Source organism: Lates calcarifer, linkage group LG4 (genome assembly GCF_001640805.2).
Source record: "Lates calcarifer isolate ASB-BC8 linkage group LG4, TLL_Latcal_v3, whole genome shotgun sequence".
Lineage (NCBI taxonomy): Eukaryota > Metazoa > Chordata > Actinopteri > Centropomidae > Lates > Lates calcarifer.
The window spans coordinates 364,812-380,086 of NC_066836.1; the positions used below are offsets into that span (position 1 = coordinate 364,812).

Consider the following 15,275-nt stretch of genomic DNA (forward strand, 5'->3'; position numbering starts at 1 on the left):
AGATCCTTCACCTGACCTTTACTCTGAAAAATTATTAAAAACTCTTATTGTGAAAAGGCCTGAATGAACACATGAAGTGTATGAACTTTAATTCACCAGGTTTAATATGAATTATTATATAAAGTCAGATTTAGCTCAGTGGTGGTTTTTGTCCCATTTTGTTTGAAACAGATGACAGTAATAGATTACTTTATAAACTACACTGACATCATTGATAAATAGTTTCCAGTCTATCAGCTGATCTGTGCTGTTTGTCTGCATATTGATGAAAACACTGATGATAATCACATTCAGAAACTGAAACAGACAGTGAGTGATTTAACTGAAAATAAAGTTTTCTTTGACATCTTTTCAGACAGAAAACAAACTGACTTCATCTCAGATCTTTATTGGTGATGTGGTTTCCTCCTGGTCCCTGTGCGCTGATCCAGTTCAGTCCTGTTCAGTCCAGTTCAAACTGACGTCTGTTCCATCAGGTCATATTTCACAATAAAACAAAATAAAAATAAAAAAACAGCAGGACCTTCAGTTTATAGAAACATATCTGAGCTTTAAGGACAGTTTTAATAAAAGTCATCAGTTTTATTCTGTCGCTGCTCCTCCAACACAAACTCTGAATAAAACACATTAAACTGCAGATTTTGCATTTCATCATGTCATCAGTTCAGTATATTTAAAACAACATCAACATTGTGTTCACCGAAGAGAAGAGACGTTGTCTGGGATTCATTAACTCAGTTTATCTGAAAACTACGTCTGAATCACAACAAACTGTTTCATAATGTTTCAAACAGTTTGTATATGAAATAATCTGAAAATGACAGGTTATTTAGTAATGAGACAGTTCACTAACATGTTGCTGAGTCTTTGGTGAACGCACTGAGCTTCATGTTCAAACTTCAGTCGCACATTTAGTCAAATTCTTTTGTTTGTCACATAAACTGGTTTTATTTGAGTTACAAGCTAGGCTAACAGTTTTCCCCTGCTTCCAGTCTTTGTGCTAAGCGAGGCTAACATGGACATAGAGATGACACTGACCTGAGAAAAATGTCGGACTGTTCCTTTAAATACAAATGACGGGATGAATCAGATGAGTTACTGTGGCTGTTTAGCCTGAATCACACAGTTCAACAAACCCTCATCAACTTTCCCTCCACCTGTGTAATGGACAGGTAGGTGAATGGACTGAAAGAAGAGGAAGGTGTTTAATTTGATGAACATGATCAGTGCTCGGTCACACCTTCACCTTCAGCTCCACCTGTAACCTCAGAAATGAAGCGAAACTTTCGACGAGTTCAGCTTTAATGTGTATTTCTTTTTAGCTAGCTAGTTATCTTGTTAACTGGCAGTTTGTAAACCCGTTAGCAACGATATTAACCACGACCTAGCATGTTAGCAGTTAGCGCTTGAGTTACAATACCCACAGTAGTAATTAGAATTATTTTACTGAGTCACTTCCTGGTGTGACAGGACACTCAGGCTACTGTCATTGAAAGGTTATGCTAAGTAGCTAACTTACACCTTTAAGTTACTATGATAAACTCTGCATTTTTTCCTGCTTTATCTGGCTCCTGTTTCATGTTTGAGCTTCAAGCTAACATTAGCAAACTGCAGCACTGAATATTAGAGCTGCAGTGAAATGTTGTCTCTTCAGTTTGATAGGTTGTATGGCTGCTTCTTATTGATTATTTTGTTGTGTAAAATACTGAACAAATGAGAGCTCTGTCTGGTTAATGTTACAGCCTCTAATCATGCATACTGGGCAGGAAATATTTAAGATTTCTATACACAAGTTGCAGCTTCAATTCAGCTGGGAGCTAGAATATACAACATTTTCTGTTACAACCAAAATCAACATGAAGCTAAATCAGAAGGAGAATTCTGATCCAGTCTTTGTGTTAAGCTAGGCTAACAACAGCGATGAACTGATGTGAATCATGTGACTCTGGAGAAGAATAAATGTTGGACAGTTCCTTTCAAACTGTATCCTGAGTCTGTGTTGTTCAGGGAAACCTTCAGCTCTTCACATTAACACTGAGCAGGTTAAATGACACAGGTGATATATGAATCATTAATAAATATAAGTAACCATACAAACAGTTTCCAGCTTCAGGTCCTCACAGATCCTTCATGTGGTGCTGAACACACTCTCCCTGATTTAAAACAACACCACGGCACAAACTGCAGGTTTTAGGTTCAGTCTTAATGTTTGAGTCTGGAGACATCTGGTTTTCTGGTGAATCACAGGAATCCATCCTGGATCCTCTGATTTATATGTTTATTACAGCAATGCATTCTGGGACTTTTTAAACTTAACAATTGTCTCATGGATTTAACTGAGACAACGCTTTCCAGTTTGTAAAGAAAAATTTGGAGACGTAAAGACTCAGAGAGATGAACCTGGGTTAATCAGGACCTGATCAGGTACAGACAGATACAGTAGATACAGTAGAGCGTACAGTCGGCTTTGGAAAGAGTCTGAGAATCCGAAGAGAAGGAAAAGTCACACTGAAACTGATCTGAGACCTGCTCTACATCAAACCTCTCCTGAGTCCAGACCTTCCTGTTCGTCCTGTTTCTCTGTGAATGCGGGGACGTCAGAGTCTGTGAACCAGGACCTGGACTGAGTCTGCAGAGAGCAGCAGTCTGCAGCAGGGAGCAGCACATCAATTAGACTGCAGTTTGTCTCAGAAAGAAAATATTCAGCTGCTCAGAGTCTGAAGCTGAGGTTCTGTTAGTCACCTCAGTCTGGACCACAGCCTGGTCTGAACCAGAGGATGAGGGTTGATGTGGTCTCAGCTGACTCAGACTCTCACTCGGGTTTCTTGTGCTTGTGTTTGTGGCTGCTGGTGTAATGAGCTGCTCTGCCAGCAGAGGGCAGTGCCAGCTGCTCTCTGACCTCTCACCCCTCACCTGTGTGTTTTCCTTCTCTTCAGACCTCGTGCTACGGCCCACCTGGGTCGGCATGCTGGGATGCTGGGTTGCTATGGTAACACTGAGCAGGATAATGTCTATTTACAGCGAGGACGTCGATGACCATGGCGGTTTTCCCGTGGGTCAGGTCACTCACTGACTGACTGACTCCGCCCACCGTCGCCTGTGTGACCTTAGCAGGGGGCGGAGCTCATATCAGTGGGCGTGGCCGCACACTGGTGTCATGGTTGTCAGTCAGAGAGGATGTGAACGAAGGACATGGGGAAGACTCCTCTCCTCTCCGGCTGTCCTTCAATGTGTCCGATCTGAAAACAGATGAAGAGGAGGGAGGATGAGGATGACTCAGGTTTACCTCCGTGTTCCTAATAAACTGCTGAATAAGAGTCTTCAAGGCTGGAGTCTAAGGCAGCTGGACGTCTTTTAGTTTCCTTAAAGATGTTTCACCTCTCATCTGAAAGGCTTCCTCAGTTCTAGAGGCTGGTTGTGGAGTCCCAGGTGTTTAAAACCAGGTGGTTTCACAGGTGGTCCTGAGAGTCGTTAGGATCACATGGGTCGAGGTGTGGATGGGGGTTCAGTTGTCTGGATAAGGATCTCAGCACTGTGTTTAGGTGGCTGATAGCTAGTGCCACCTCCTCTGTTCAGAGATGGTTGTTCCAGATGGACATCCTGGGTCAGTGACTCTCAGGTCCACCTCCAAGAGGTTAAACACCTGGGACTCCCCGCCAACCTCTAGACCTGATGAAGCCTTTCAGATGAGAAGAAACTAAAACAAGTCCAGAGTCAGAGTATATCGCTCTGCCCCCCCCCGTGGTACGTACCCACCACTCCTGGTCCTCCTCCCCGGTGACGATGATGACCTCCCCCTCGGTGAAGGTGAGCTCGTCGTCATTGTCGGCCTGACAGTCATAGATGGTTTTCACTCGTCTGGTTTTACTCTTCACCTGAAACAGAAGGAAAGTTTCATCTCTCCATCTTTGATCTGAAGAAAATTTACGATCTGATCTGATCTGATTTGAACACTCACAGAATTGATCTTCCTCGGGAGAGGGACAGGCATCTCCATGGCTCCCTGCACCAACTCATTGTCCTCTTCACCTGTGGGTCCAGGTGACCCCTCCCTCTGCTGGACAGACGACTGGCTCTCCGCCACCACCACCTTGGATCCTTGTATCTCCGTAACAACAGGGGCAGGACGAGGGCTGTCGCTGAGCTGGGGTTTGGGGGGCAGGTCTTTGAGGAGGGGTTTCGGGGGGAGGTCGGACAGGTGGGGCTTCTCAGCCAAAGGGGTTCTGAGGGCGGAGTCCACCGGGGTGAGGGAAGGTTTAGGGGAGGCATCGATGAAGGGAGGAGACTTCTGGGGGTTAGGCTGGGAAGAGAGGGAGGGGGAGGGGGAGGAAAGGGGAGGTTTGTGGAGCAGGTCTGGAGGCTGACTGGGCTTGTCCAGAGATGGGAGGTGGATCGTGTCAATCTTTCTTAGAGCCACTGAGACACAGAAAGACAAGACATGAGACCAAGACCAGAACAAGGTTTACATCAATCTGAGACCAGGACCAGAGCAGAGTTAACATCAGTCTGAGGATCTGTTTCCACTGAGCTTAACAACCTGGAACCTGGATCTCCACAGAACCTTTCTATCTCAGACCTTTTGGATTCATGTCATTACAGTGTCAGCAGCCTCTGAAACTAAACCTGGTCTGACTCAGACTGCTGGTCCTGTGGTGGCCCCCTTCAGTCAGATTTTGGTCACGTTACTGCCAACTCCTAAAACTCAACCAAGCACCATCAACCCGTCGGGCTGTGAGTACCTAAGACCTGAGACCTGGTCTAGAAACCTCCTGAGCTTTAGGGACTTGTTCCCAAAGAGGAGGAACTGTGGGAACATGTCAGGCTTTAGGTTCCTGATGTTGAAACATACCTGAGTCCAGTCATAGTCTCACCTTTCTGAGGTAGTTTGGGCAGAACTCGGGGTCCCAGTGTGGACTTGGTGTTGCTGGAGGTGGTACTGGAGGAAGTGAAGAGAGGTCAAAGGTCATTCATTCACACCGCAGTCCAGAGTGATCAGTCTGTAATGAGTCAGATACCTCTGCTGCTGCTGGAGTCCCTCAAACCTGTTGGCAGGTGACGTCCTGTTTCCAGGTTGGGCGGTCGTCTCACTTCCTGTGTGAAAACAATTGACCTGTTTCAGTACAAGTTCTACTGAGTTCTACCGTTCACATCAAACATCCACCTGTTTCATCAGCAGCTGCCTGGACGTTCTGATCCAGGTTCAGACCTGTAACAGTTCTCAGGTTCAGAGGTCAGATGTTTGTGGTGTAACCAGGTCTTACCTTTACCTGTGGGTCCCTGCAGGACGGGACTGGGGGGGTCAGACAAGGTGCGCTTGTGCCCAGGAGGAGGTGGAGGGGGCCTTTTCTTCAGGGTGGAGCTCCCTCCTCCTCCACTGGTCTGGGAGGTGAGGGGGAGGGAGGTGGGCGGGCCGCCAGCGACTGGACCTGATGGAAGAACCAATCAGTGATTTGAAGCACAAAGAACAAATCAGTCCAGATCCTGAAAACCCTGAGGAGCCTCTGAGTCCTGGTCTCAGAACTACTGGTCTACCTCGCGGGGCTCCATACCTTTCCCCTGGCTCCTAGCGGCCGGTGAAGGTCCTGACATGTCGGGTCCAGGAGAAGGAGGAGCGTCAGAAGAGGTGCTATAGACGGGGTTAGCAAATGCTCCGTAGGAGAGACGCTGCTTATCCCGATGAGGGGGAACGAAGGAGGCCGGCAGAGAGAGTTTCTCCTGAGAGGAGACGATGGAGGACGGACAGAAACTCTGAGGACGGAGAGAACGCTCCTTCTTCACCGGACTGGGCTGCAGAGGAGGAGGAGGAGGAAGAGGAGGAGGAGGTCATTAACAGTGTCAAACCTAACCCATCTGATCATCATGTACTCTACTCGGTGGAACCTTGTCGTCCAGCTCGTCGTCACTCTCGTCCAGTTCGTCCATTCGGAGGTTCCAGTCGTAGTCCACATGGACATGAGGGTTGAACCTGCCGGACAACGACTCCACCAGCTGGAACACAGAGAGACAGAGTTCAGACCTGATCCACCTGTGAACCTCCTTCAGATCAGGACTGAGGAGAGTTAATCAGTAAAATCTGACCCTGATGGTTTTTACTTTACCGGTTCTTCGCACAGGGAGAGCTTCAGTCTGCGGGCGATGTCCAGAGCCGTCTCTCCACTCTGATTGGCTGAGATCACACATGACTCAGGTAACAGCATTATGAACACCTGAGACTTTCTCTAAAGGAGCTAAACCTGTCCTTTAGTCAGGTTAATGCTGCATTCAGGGTCTAGTCATGAGTGTGGGAGTGTGTGGTTCTTACTCATGTGGAGGTCTAGTTTTCCTCTCAGCAGCAGCTTCACACACTGTGGTTTGTTGTACAGACAGCAGCAGTGCAGAGCTGTGTTCCCTCCATCTGTCTGTCCGTCCAGGTAACCGCTGCACACAGGTACACACAGGTACACACACATTAACGTGCAGCTGCTGAATGTCCATCTGTGATTGGCTGACAGGAACCTGAGGATGTTTCCATCACCTGTCAGGTGTTTCGTACCTGTTCTGGACCAGGAAGTCGACCAGGTGTAGGGATGAGTGATCAGCTGTCCGGACACAGTAATGTAACGCAGTCTCTCCTCCCTCCTGAACAACAACAACAGAAAGGTGAGTCAACAAAGATCTGACAGACCCCCCAGAGGGGACCTGGGTCCAGAGGAGACCAGGATCCAGAGGAGACCAGGATCTAGAGGAGACCTAGTACACACTAACCCCTCTGAAAGCTCAGAGAAAACCTCCTGAGGGACCTCAGAACCAGACTCCCTGCAGGAATGTGACACCTTATCTAAGGACCTTGAAACTGCTTTAGGGAAGTCTCGAACCAACTGAAGGCCTCCAGGAAGTCTTCAAACCCTCCCAGGATCCAGGACCCAGAATGAAACAACACATTAAATTCCTCTATAACACAAAGATTTCTGGAAACTCTTTAAAAACCTGTATCCTATGCTGAAGGCGGTCTCGTTCCAGCACAGACTCAGACTCAGTGTGAGGCTCCTTCAGACCCACTCCAGCAGATTTAAACTCTCAGACAAAGACCAGGACCGACTCCTCTTCCTGTGATCCACAGGTGTGTCACTCACCTGTCCCGGCTCAGGGAGGGGCTGCAGCAGCTCCACCCCCTCGGCGTACAGCTGGATGATTGACAGCAGGTCTCTGGACCGCACGGCCTCGTACAGCTCATCCAGCCCGCTGGTTGCTGTGGAGACGGTGCGTCTGACAAACTTGCGGTCGATGTACTTGGTGTTGATGAACTCCTTCCTGGCTGTCCTGCAGGGGGCAGCGTCAGTCAGACAGGAAACATCAACACACACACTGAACAAACACACAGAGACACTCACATGTCACTGGAAGGCGTCGGCTTCACACACGGAGACGGCAGACTGGCCTCCATGATCTCATTAAAACTACTGTTCCCAACATTCCTAGCAACCTGACAGGAAGGAAGGAGAGATCATGTGAAGACAGGAAGCAGGAAGCAGGAAACAGACGTCAGACAGGTGAGGTTACCAGCAGCTCAGACGTTCCCAGTTTGTCCAGTTCCAGACTCTGGATCCTGGACACGTGGACCCCCATCTCCCTGTGGATCCCCGAACACTCGATACAGGTCAGAACACCCAGGTTTGTGGAGAGCCAGCGAGGATCTGAACACACAGACAGAGTCCATCACAATCCAGTTCAGTTCAGTCCTCCTGACGTCAGAGACACAGGGACTCAAAGCCCCAGACAACCAGAGGAATCTCAGACCTCAGATTTCAGACTGTCCCTAAATGCACCAGGGGACAGACACATTCCCTAATCCTTACCCTAAACATGAACCCTCAGTCCTGGACCCTCTAACAGGCCTGTGAAGGACCAGCTGACCTGGTCATCATGGAGATGTGAGTACCTGTAGCTCCACAGTCACAGCAGGTGTCGTTGCCTGGCGACCGCAGCACCTCGTCGATGATGCTCTTGGTGAGCTCCTCCTCCTCCTCCACACCTGAACTCTGACCTCTGCCCTGAAATGCCATGTTCAGGGCCTCCTCCTTACTGTTGGTCAGCACTGACACCCAGCTGTAAGACACACACCCACACTCAGGTGAGTCTACCTCAGCTCAGAGGATAAAACCTGATAACTGTGAGATGTTGTAGATTTGATGCAGACCTGATGAACTCCTGCTCGTCTTCAGCTTGGAAGTGATACGTCCGATTGTCTGCAGGAAAACACCACAGAAGAAGAAAGAGACGCACAGGAGGAGGTAAAACAAAACTCTGAGAACTGGTTTAGAACAGTTTGTCAGAACAGATCAGACTTTCTGTCCTCTGTTGATGTTTAAACCTCAGACTTACGGGAGATGAGGTCGAAGCATTTCTTCTCCTCTGTGCTGGGTTTCACCTGACAGGTGAGCAGGTTCAGTCTGACTGGCTGTCTGTTGGACTGACACACACACACACACACACACAGAGTTAACTGAACATCAGAACGTCCCTGAATGCACCACAGACAAACACAGGTGGACTGACCAGAGATCAGTGTGTGAGACACTGAGGGGAAACATCAGAGCACTCCAGAACAGCTGATGAATATTTAATCATGTGACTCAGCAGAAAGAAACTAAAAGCTGAAACCAGACTTCATTAAACCAGTAAACCAGAGTCCATTAAACCAGACTTCATTAAACCAGAGTCTATTAAACCAGATTTCATTAAACCAGACTTCATTAAACCAGAGTCTATTAAACCAGATTTCATTAAACCAGACTTCATTAAACCAGGCTCTCCCCTGCTGACAGAGAATCAGACTGAATCATCAACAAACATCTGATGTGAGCAGGTTCCTAACAGGACCAGAGTGGAGCTCTGTTCTGGTATTTTCAGTTGTACCACATGATCTTCCTCAGAGGGAGTTACCAGGTGTCATGATATGGATTTAAGGACTTCCTGTTAAACTCTGTCTGCTGATGAAGACCATGTGACTGAAAGCTCCAGAGCAGCTGCAGCTGAGACTGAGTCCTGGGTCCTGATGTCTGAGGTGTCTCCTCAGGGTCATCGACCTGCCGCAGTGCATGATGGGAGACGTAGTTCTTACTGTTGCATGAGAGATGGTGAGGACACCACTCTTCACTGAACATTTCCTGCGCTGCCAAACCTTTCTCAGCCTGAAGGACAGAAACACAATCACTCAGTCTGGATGCACAGGTATTAACACCTGTCTATACACCACAGGTGTTATCAGTCCTGCACAGGTGAGTGAAACAGAGTCGTACCCGTCACTCTTCTTCAGCAGGTATCCTTTCTTCTCACTCCCAAACTCCTTGTTTCCCTGCAGCTGATGCATACTGTACCCACTCTGTTTACTCTGAGAGTCCTACACACACACACACACACACACACACACACACACACACAGAAAGACAGAAAAACAATAAAACATCTGAAAACGAATCAGCTCTGGACTCACCAACATCTGTAACATCTGTGACACACACACACACATACACACACACGTAAACACAGTGTGTCTCATGCAGTGTAAGAAACGTCAGACTCACTCTCCTGGACTTCAGAGTGCAGGACAAAGAGAGAGAGGTCAAAGGTCAGTCCAGGCTGCAGGTAAAACTCTGATGATGTTAAACTTTATGAACCACAGAGAAGCTGAGGAACCTGTTCCACAATAAGATCTCATTAGTCCCTGATCAACTGAGCTGAGTACAGACAGAGCTGAGACCCCACCCCCTCTCTGTTAGACCCGCCCCTCTTCATTAGACCCCACCCCCTCACAGGTGTAGTACCTCCAGCTGTAAGGAGCTCTTGATGAGGTCTCTGAGAGCTGTCAGCTGTTTCTTCTCCTCATCCTGACTCTGTTTAATCTGTGGAGACAGCAGAGGTCATGAGGCCAGCTCACCTGTTGACTCACCTGCTGGCTCGCCTGAGCAGCAGAGGGTGCTGTGCTCATTAGTTAGAACAGAACAGGTCTTACGTTGTACAGATCAGCAGCCAGTTTCTCAATGTACTGCTTCAGCTTGTCAGCTGTTTTCAAACCGTCCTGAAAAAAACTGGAAGAGGCAGGAAGTTCAGAGACTTTTCAAAATAAAACCCAGGCAGAGAAGAGTCGGTGAGGTGAGTTCTTACTTGCACTGGGCGTGGTAATACTTGATGAGGTTCTGCAGAAGGTCCACTCCCTTCTTGGTTTTAATTTCGTTGACTTTGATCAGATACTGACACACAGAGACACACCTGTCAGTCACACCTGCTCGTTAAAGGGACAGTTCACCTGAGATGAAGAGTCTGTACCTCACACATCTGCAGCTGGAACAGCCTCCGCTCCTTCTCCATCTCCTCTGCGATCTCTGCTCCTGTGATCTCAGTCCGGATCATCCCGTGCTGTTTGGCGTGTTCTCTCTTCTCCTTCTCGATCTTTGTGCTGAAAAACAGACGATTAAATCAACCTGTGGATCCACACCTGGTTCAGGTAAACCTGACCGTCATGTCACCGCTGAGTTGGACTGTGTCAGGTTCAGTGAAGCCAGAGAACAAAGAGAAATCCTGAGTTAGCTGAACCTGGTTCATGGTGCAGACCTGAGGTCTGATCAGGTCTGATCAAGTCTGATCAGGTCTGATCAGGTCTGAGGTGGACCACAGGAGACAGAGTCCTCAGAAGTCCAGTAACTTATTCTCTCATCAGTGTAAAACACAGATTTTAAGGCTGGAGTCTATTGATGTGTGATCTGATAAACCAGGTCCTGGTTCTGAGCCCTCAGGGCTCCATCTGAGGTCCCCTTTACTTCACATTCATGTGTTCACTCACTGTGACTGAGTTAGTATTGAGTCTGTGTGTCAGTGAGTCACAGGTGAAACCATGAAGCAGTCAGTGTTGATACAGTGAAGAGTAAAATCACAGTTTCAGTCACAGACTCACAACTTGGTCTCGTAGTCCTTCCAGGCTTTATCAAACGGTTTCTTCAGATCCTGAAACACAACAAAAGTCTGAGCTGAGTTTCACCTACAGAGGAAAGACACACAACTCAAAGAAGAAGAAAGAAAGAGTTAACACAAAGAAAGAGTTAACGCAGAGAAAGAGTTAACGCAGAGAAAGAGTTAACGCAGAGAAAGAGTTAACACAAAGAAAGAGTTAACGCAGAGAAAGAGTTAACGCAGAGAAAGAGTTAACGCAGAGAAAGAGTTAACGTAGAGAAAGAGTTAACACAAAGAAAGAGTTAACGCAGAGAAAGAGTTAACACAAAGAAAGAGTTAACACAAAGAGTTAACACAAAGAAAGAGTTAACGCAGAGAAAGAGTTAACACAAAGAGTTAACACAAAGAAAGAGTTAACGCAGAGAAAGAGTTAACACAAAGAAAGAGTTAACGCAGAGAAAGAGTTAACGTAGAGAAAGAGTTAACACAAAGAAAGAGTTAACGCAGAGAAAGAGTTAACGCAGAGAAAGAGTTAACGTAGAGAAAGAGTTAACGCAGAGAAAGAGTTAACACAAAGAAAGAGTTAACGCAGAGAAAGAGTTAACACAAAGAAAGAGTTAACGCAGAGAAAGAGTTAACGTAGAGAAAGAGTTAACGCAGAGAAAGAGTTAACGCAGAGAAAGAGTTAACGCAAAGAAAGAGTTAACGCAGAGAAAGAGTTAACGCAGAGAAAGAGTTAACACAAAGAGTTAACACAAAGAAAGAGTTAACGCAGAGAAAGAGTTAACACAAAGAAAGAGTTAACGTAGAGAAAGAGTTAACGCAGAGAAAGAGTTAACACAAAGAAAGAGTTAACGCAGAGAAAGAGTTAACACAAAGAAAGAGTTAACGCAGAGAAAGAGTTAACGTAGAGAAAGAGTTAACGCAAAGAAAGAGTTAACGCAGAGAAAGAGTTAACGTAGAGAAAGAGTTAACGTAGAGAAAGAGTTAACGCAGAGAAAGAGTTAACACAAAGAAAGAGTTAACGCAGAGAAAGAGTTAACGCAGAGAAAGACAACAGTTTAACCCTCCAAGGTCTAAGGGTATTTTTGTGAATTTTCCTCGCCTGGAATTGTTTGTGTATTATAGCTCATAAAATAGTCATCTTTTAAGGAAGAGTCTCACCCCTTTAACTCCCTTCAGATCTCCTTTCAACAGAGAATCCAGAGTGAAGACGATGTTATGACTCAAACTCTGCAGCTGAAAGACACATAGAGATATCCCACAGCTGACTGACTGTGTATTGATTGATTATTGATCACTGATTGACAGCTGACTGACCAGGTTCTTGAGCAGAGCTGCGAGTTCTTTAACGAGGCAGGAGAACTTAACGAAGGCTGCTCCCAGTTCAGAGTTGTTTCCTCCCAGTCTCTCCAGAGCCTGACTGAAGCTCTCCTGGTTCCCAGCATGCTCTGCTCACCACCAACCAACCAACCGACCGATCAATCAATCAATCAGCCAACCAATCAATCAGCCAATCAACCAGACAACATCATCAGCATCAGTTTACTGTTGCCTTTCAGATCAATCAGTGATACTGTGTGAGGTTATTGATTAATGATCAATAATCTGCAGTAATCAGGTCTGTACCTTGTCCTGAGCTGTAGATGGATTTAACCGACTTCTTCACCTTCTGCAGAGCTGAGCGGTCCTGATCCAGAACCTGAGGACACAGACACAGTCATCACTTGCATTCACCCTGTCATCACTCTGTCTGTTACATTCACCCTGTCATCACATTCACCCTGTCATCACTGTCTGTCTGTTATTCACCCTGTCATCACTCTGTCTGTCACATTCACCCTGTCACAGTGTGTCACAGAGTCATCGTCTGACTGAGGGTCCTCACAAATACAGAAAAACTGTGTGTGTGTGTGAGATTCTCTTCCCAAGCCAACAGCTTCCTCTGTTGCCATGGTAACCTGGCCACAGGATATAGGTCGTCAAGGCGACCATGTGGTGTGACTCCAACCACCTTCACCATCATCATCTCTATCTGCAGTCAGTGAATGCAGCACAGCTGAGTCTTCCAGCTCTCATGGTGTGTTCAGGTGAAGCTGTGAGCCTGACTGTAAACGAACTGTGAACGTCTTTAGAATCTGTGTAATGAACCTTTAATTTCTCCTGAATACATGTAACTTTCTTCATGAGATTTTACTTTACTGTTCAGATCCTTAACGGGTCTGGACAAATGAATGGAAACACTCAGGGACGAGGTTAAAGAGGAAACACAGCAGCCTGTTGTCTGGACTGTGGCTGCACAGAACCGTCGCTCAGCTTCAGAATATTTCAAGTATGTTTCTGGTTTAACTGAAGGGAAGACTTTAATATCATTTGGTCCGTTTAGGTTTTTAACCCTTTAAAGCTGATACAGTCCAGAATCAAACATTACAGCTCATTAATTAACCCCAGAGATCAAAAGGTAAAGTAAAGGGACCCTGAACAAAGCTCGGTGAACTCATCAGGCCTGACCTCTGACCTCACACACACACAGACCGCTTCCTGTTCAGTGTCAGTATGTGACATTAGTTATGATGAAGCCGCAGACAGATGGAGTCAGTGCAGCGGGATGTTGCTGGGAGCCTGCAAGGTGACGGACAAACCCTTCCACCAGACTCCATTCAGAAATCTCACATTTCAAGCTTTCTCGCTAACTGACAACAAGAGGAGGAGTCGGACAGTGACTGGAGGTTCAGGTGACCCATGCGGGCATATGTTCAGTTCGGGGTCCATGTTTCGCATCAGGCAACGCGCCCTTCGGGGAAATGTCAACTTTCAACATCAGCTCCTTGTTTTTCCCGCAGTCTCACTTTGCCCAAACACACCGCGGAGGGCAGCAGAGAGCAGCCACAACCAACCATTACATTCAGATTTTCATTGAGAAAAATCAGGTTTCAGTGTGAGCCGAACAGCAGAGGAGAGCCGTTTGATTCACAACACCGCCTGATTATTCACCGTCTGACCCGATTCACCGCTGAGAGACCGCGACACGTTCAATGAGCAGGAATCTGAGCGGAGTCTGGTTTATTGTTTTCTCTATCGTCTCAGTGACCGGGGAGAGGCCAAGGAACAGACAAGGGGGAGAGCCCCTCCCCACCCCAACACACCGACTCTCAGCCTACCTCCTCCAGGATGCTGACGGTGTTCCTGCAGCTCTGCAACCGGGTGGTGAAGCTGGACGTGGTGGGGGAGTTGTAGTCCTCGGTGGTCTCCCACAGGAACTCACTCACTGAGATCTGGTCCGGCATCATTCACACCTCTAACCGCCAGAAAAGACCGAGAAACGAAGAGAATGACGGCAGGGTGAGGGGGCCGCGGTGCGTTCAGGGACCCCCTGCTGTGTGTGCAGATGTTTGACAGCAGCTGGTCTCAGATCAGATCAGATGTCCTCTGACTGTCTCATCAGTCTGTCTCCTCCTGATGATTCATCCCTCCTCTCCTCTAACCTGCCGTCAAGTCACACACCGTGGACCACGTGACCCGGGACTCTTTCAGAATAAAATCTGAAAACAAACGCCGTAAAACCCGTGATGAAAGAATCATGTTATTCTCTCTCTGTTGTTTCTTTTAATGTTGTGTTCAGGTGTCTCAGCTGTTTTCAGTTTTATCTCAGTAAACAGTGTTGATGTGAAGTTTAACGTGAACAGAGTCAGTGACTGGTGTTAATCTATCATTCATGAGTTCATAAACAGATTAAATCTGTGTTTAAAGGTGGAGTTTACAGCCGACAGCAGGAACATTTACTTCATCAGCTTTATTCTCATCAGCTTCCTGTACAGTCCACAACATTACCTCCCAACACGGTTTCATTCTTTATTACTTCATATTTTCTGGTCTAATGTCTGTTACCTGTTACCTTGGTCACTGCTGTGGTTTCACTGCTGACTGAAAACTCCTGCACTAACGTGATTTCTTCTATGTAGGTTGTTGAAGTGCTTCTTTTATTTTGAAAAACTAACCATGTAACATCCGGTAAATTCCCGCCTCTTGACGCTACTTCAGGACAGACTGGATAATAGACGGTTAGTACGCATGCGTCACACCGCAGGCTAATTAGAGAAGGAGAGAGGAAACAGTGGTTAACATCTGATCAATAAGCATCAATATTTAATCAATAAATTTAAACTGTTGTCATTCATCAACATTATTGATCCACTCCGGGATCAATAATCACTGTATCAGAGAGTTCAGACTCATCATGAGGAGGGATCACAGGTCAGCCACCTGCAGGACCTTCAACATGGCCGCCGTAACAGGGGCCACAGGCTGGAGGGTCAACAAGATGGCCGCCAGGTCAGGAGAGACAAGCC

At 46.9% G+C, this 15,275-nt stretch overlaps 1 protein-coding gene across 1 annotated transcript; it reads right to left on the bottom strand.

The window, feature by feature from the left end:
* Positions 1–81: 81 nt before the first annotated feature.
* asap1a (ArfGAP with SH3 domain, ankyrin repeat and PH domain 1a) lies at positions 82–14,716 on the bottom strand. The gene is made up of 28 exons (XM_018679054.2): positions 14,088–14,716; positions 12,556–12,628; positions 12,247–12,377; positions 12,091–12,165; positions 10,931–10,980; positions 10,306–10,435; positions 10,144–10,229; positions 9,992–10,067; positions 9,804–9,881; positions 9,279–9,379; positions 9,101–9,170; positions 8,362–8,449; positions 8,177–8,225; positions 7,919–8,085; positions 7,540–7,673; positions 7,371–7,462; positions 7,113–7,299; positions 6,533–6,618; positions 6,302–6,417; positions 6,099–6,166; positions 5,881–5,988; positions 5,550–5,787; positions 5,262–5,426; positions 5,016–5,091; positions 4,872–4,936; positions 3,959–4,416; positions 3,753–3,875; positions 82–3,239 (listed from the first exon to the last, which is right to left on the bottom strand). The coding sequence occupies exons 1-28, from the start codon at positions 14,214–14,216 to the stop codon at positions 3,165–3,167; spliced, it is 3,294 nt and encodes a 1,097-aa protein (XP_018534570.1). The 5' UTR covers positions 14,217–14,716; the 3' UTR covers positions 82–3,164.
* Positions 14,717–15,275: the final 559 nt, after the last annotated feature.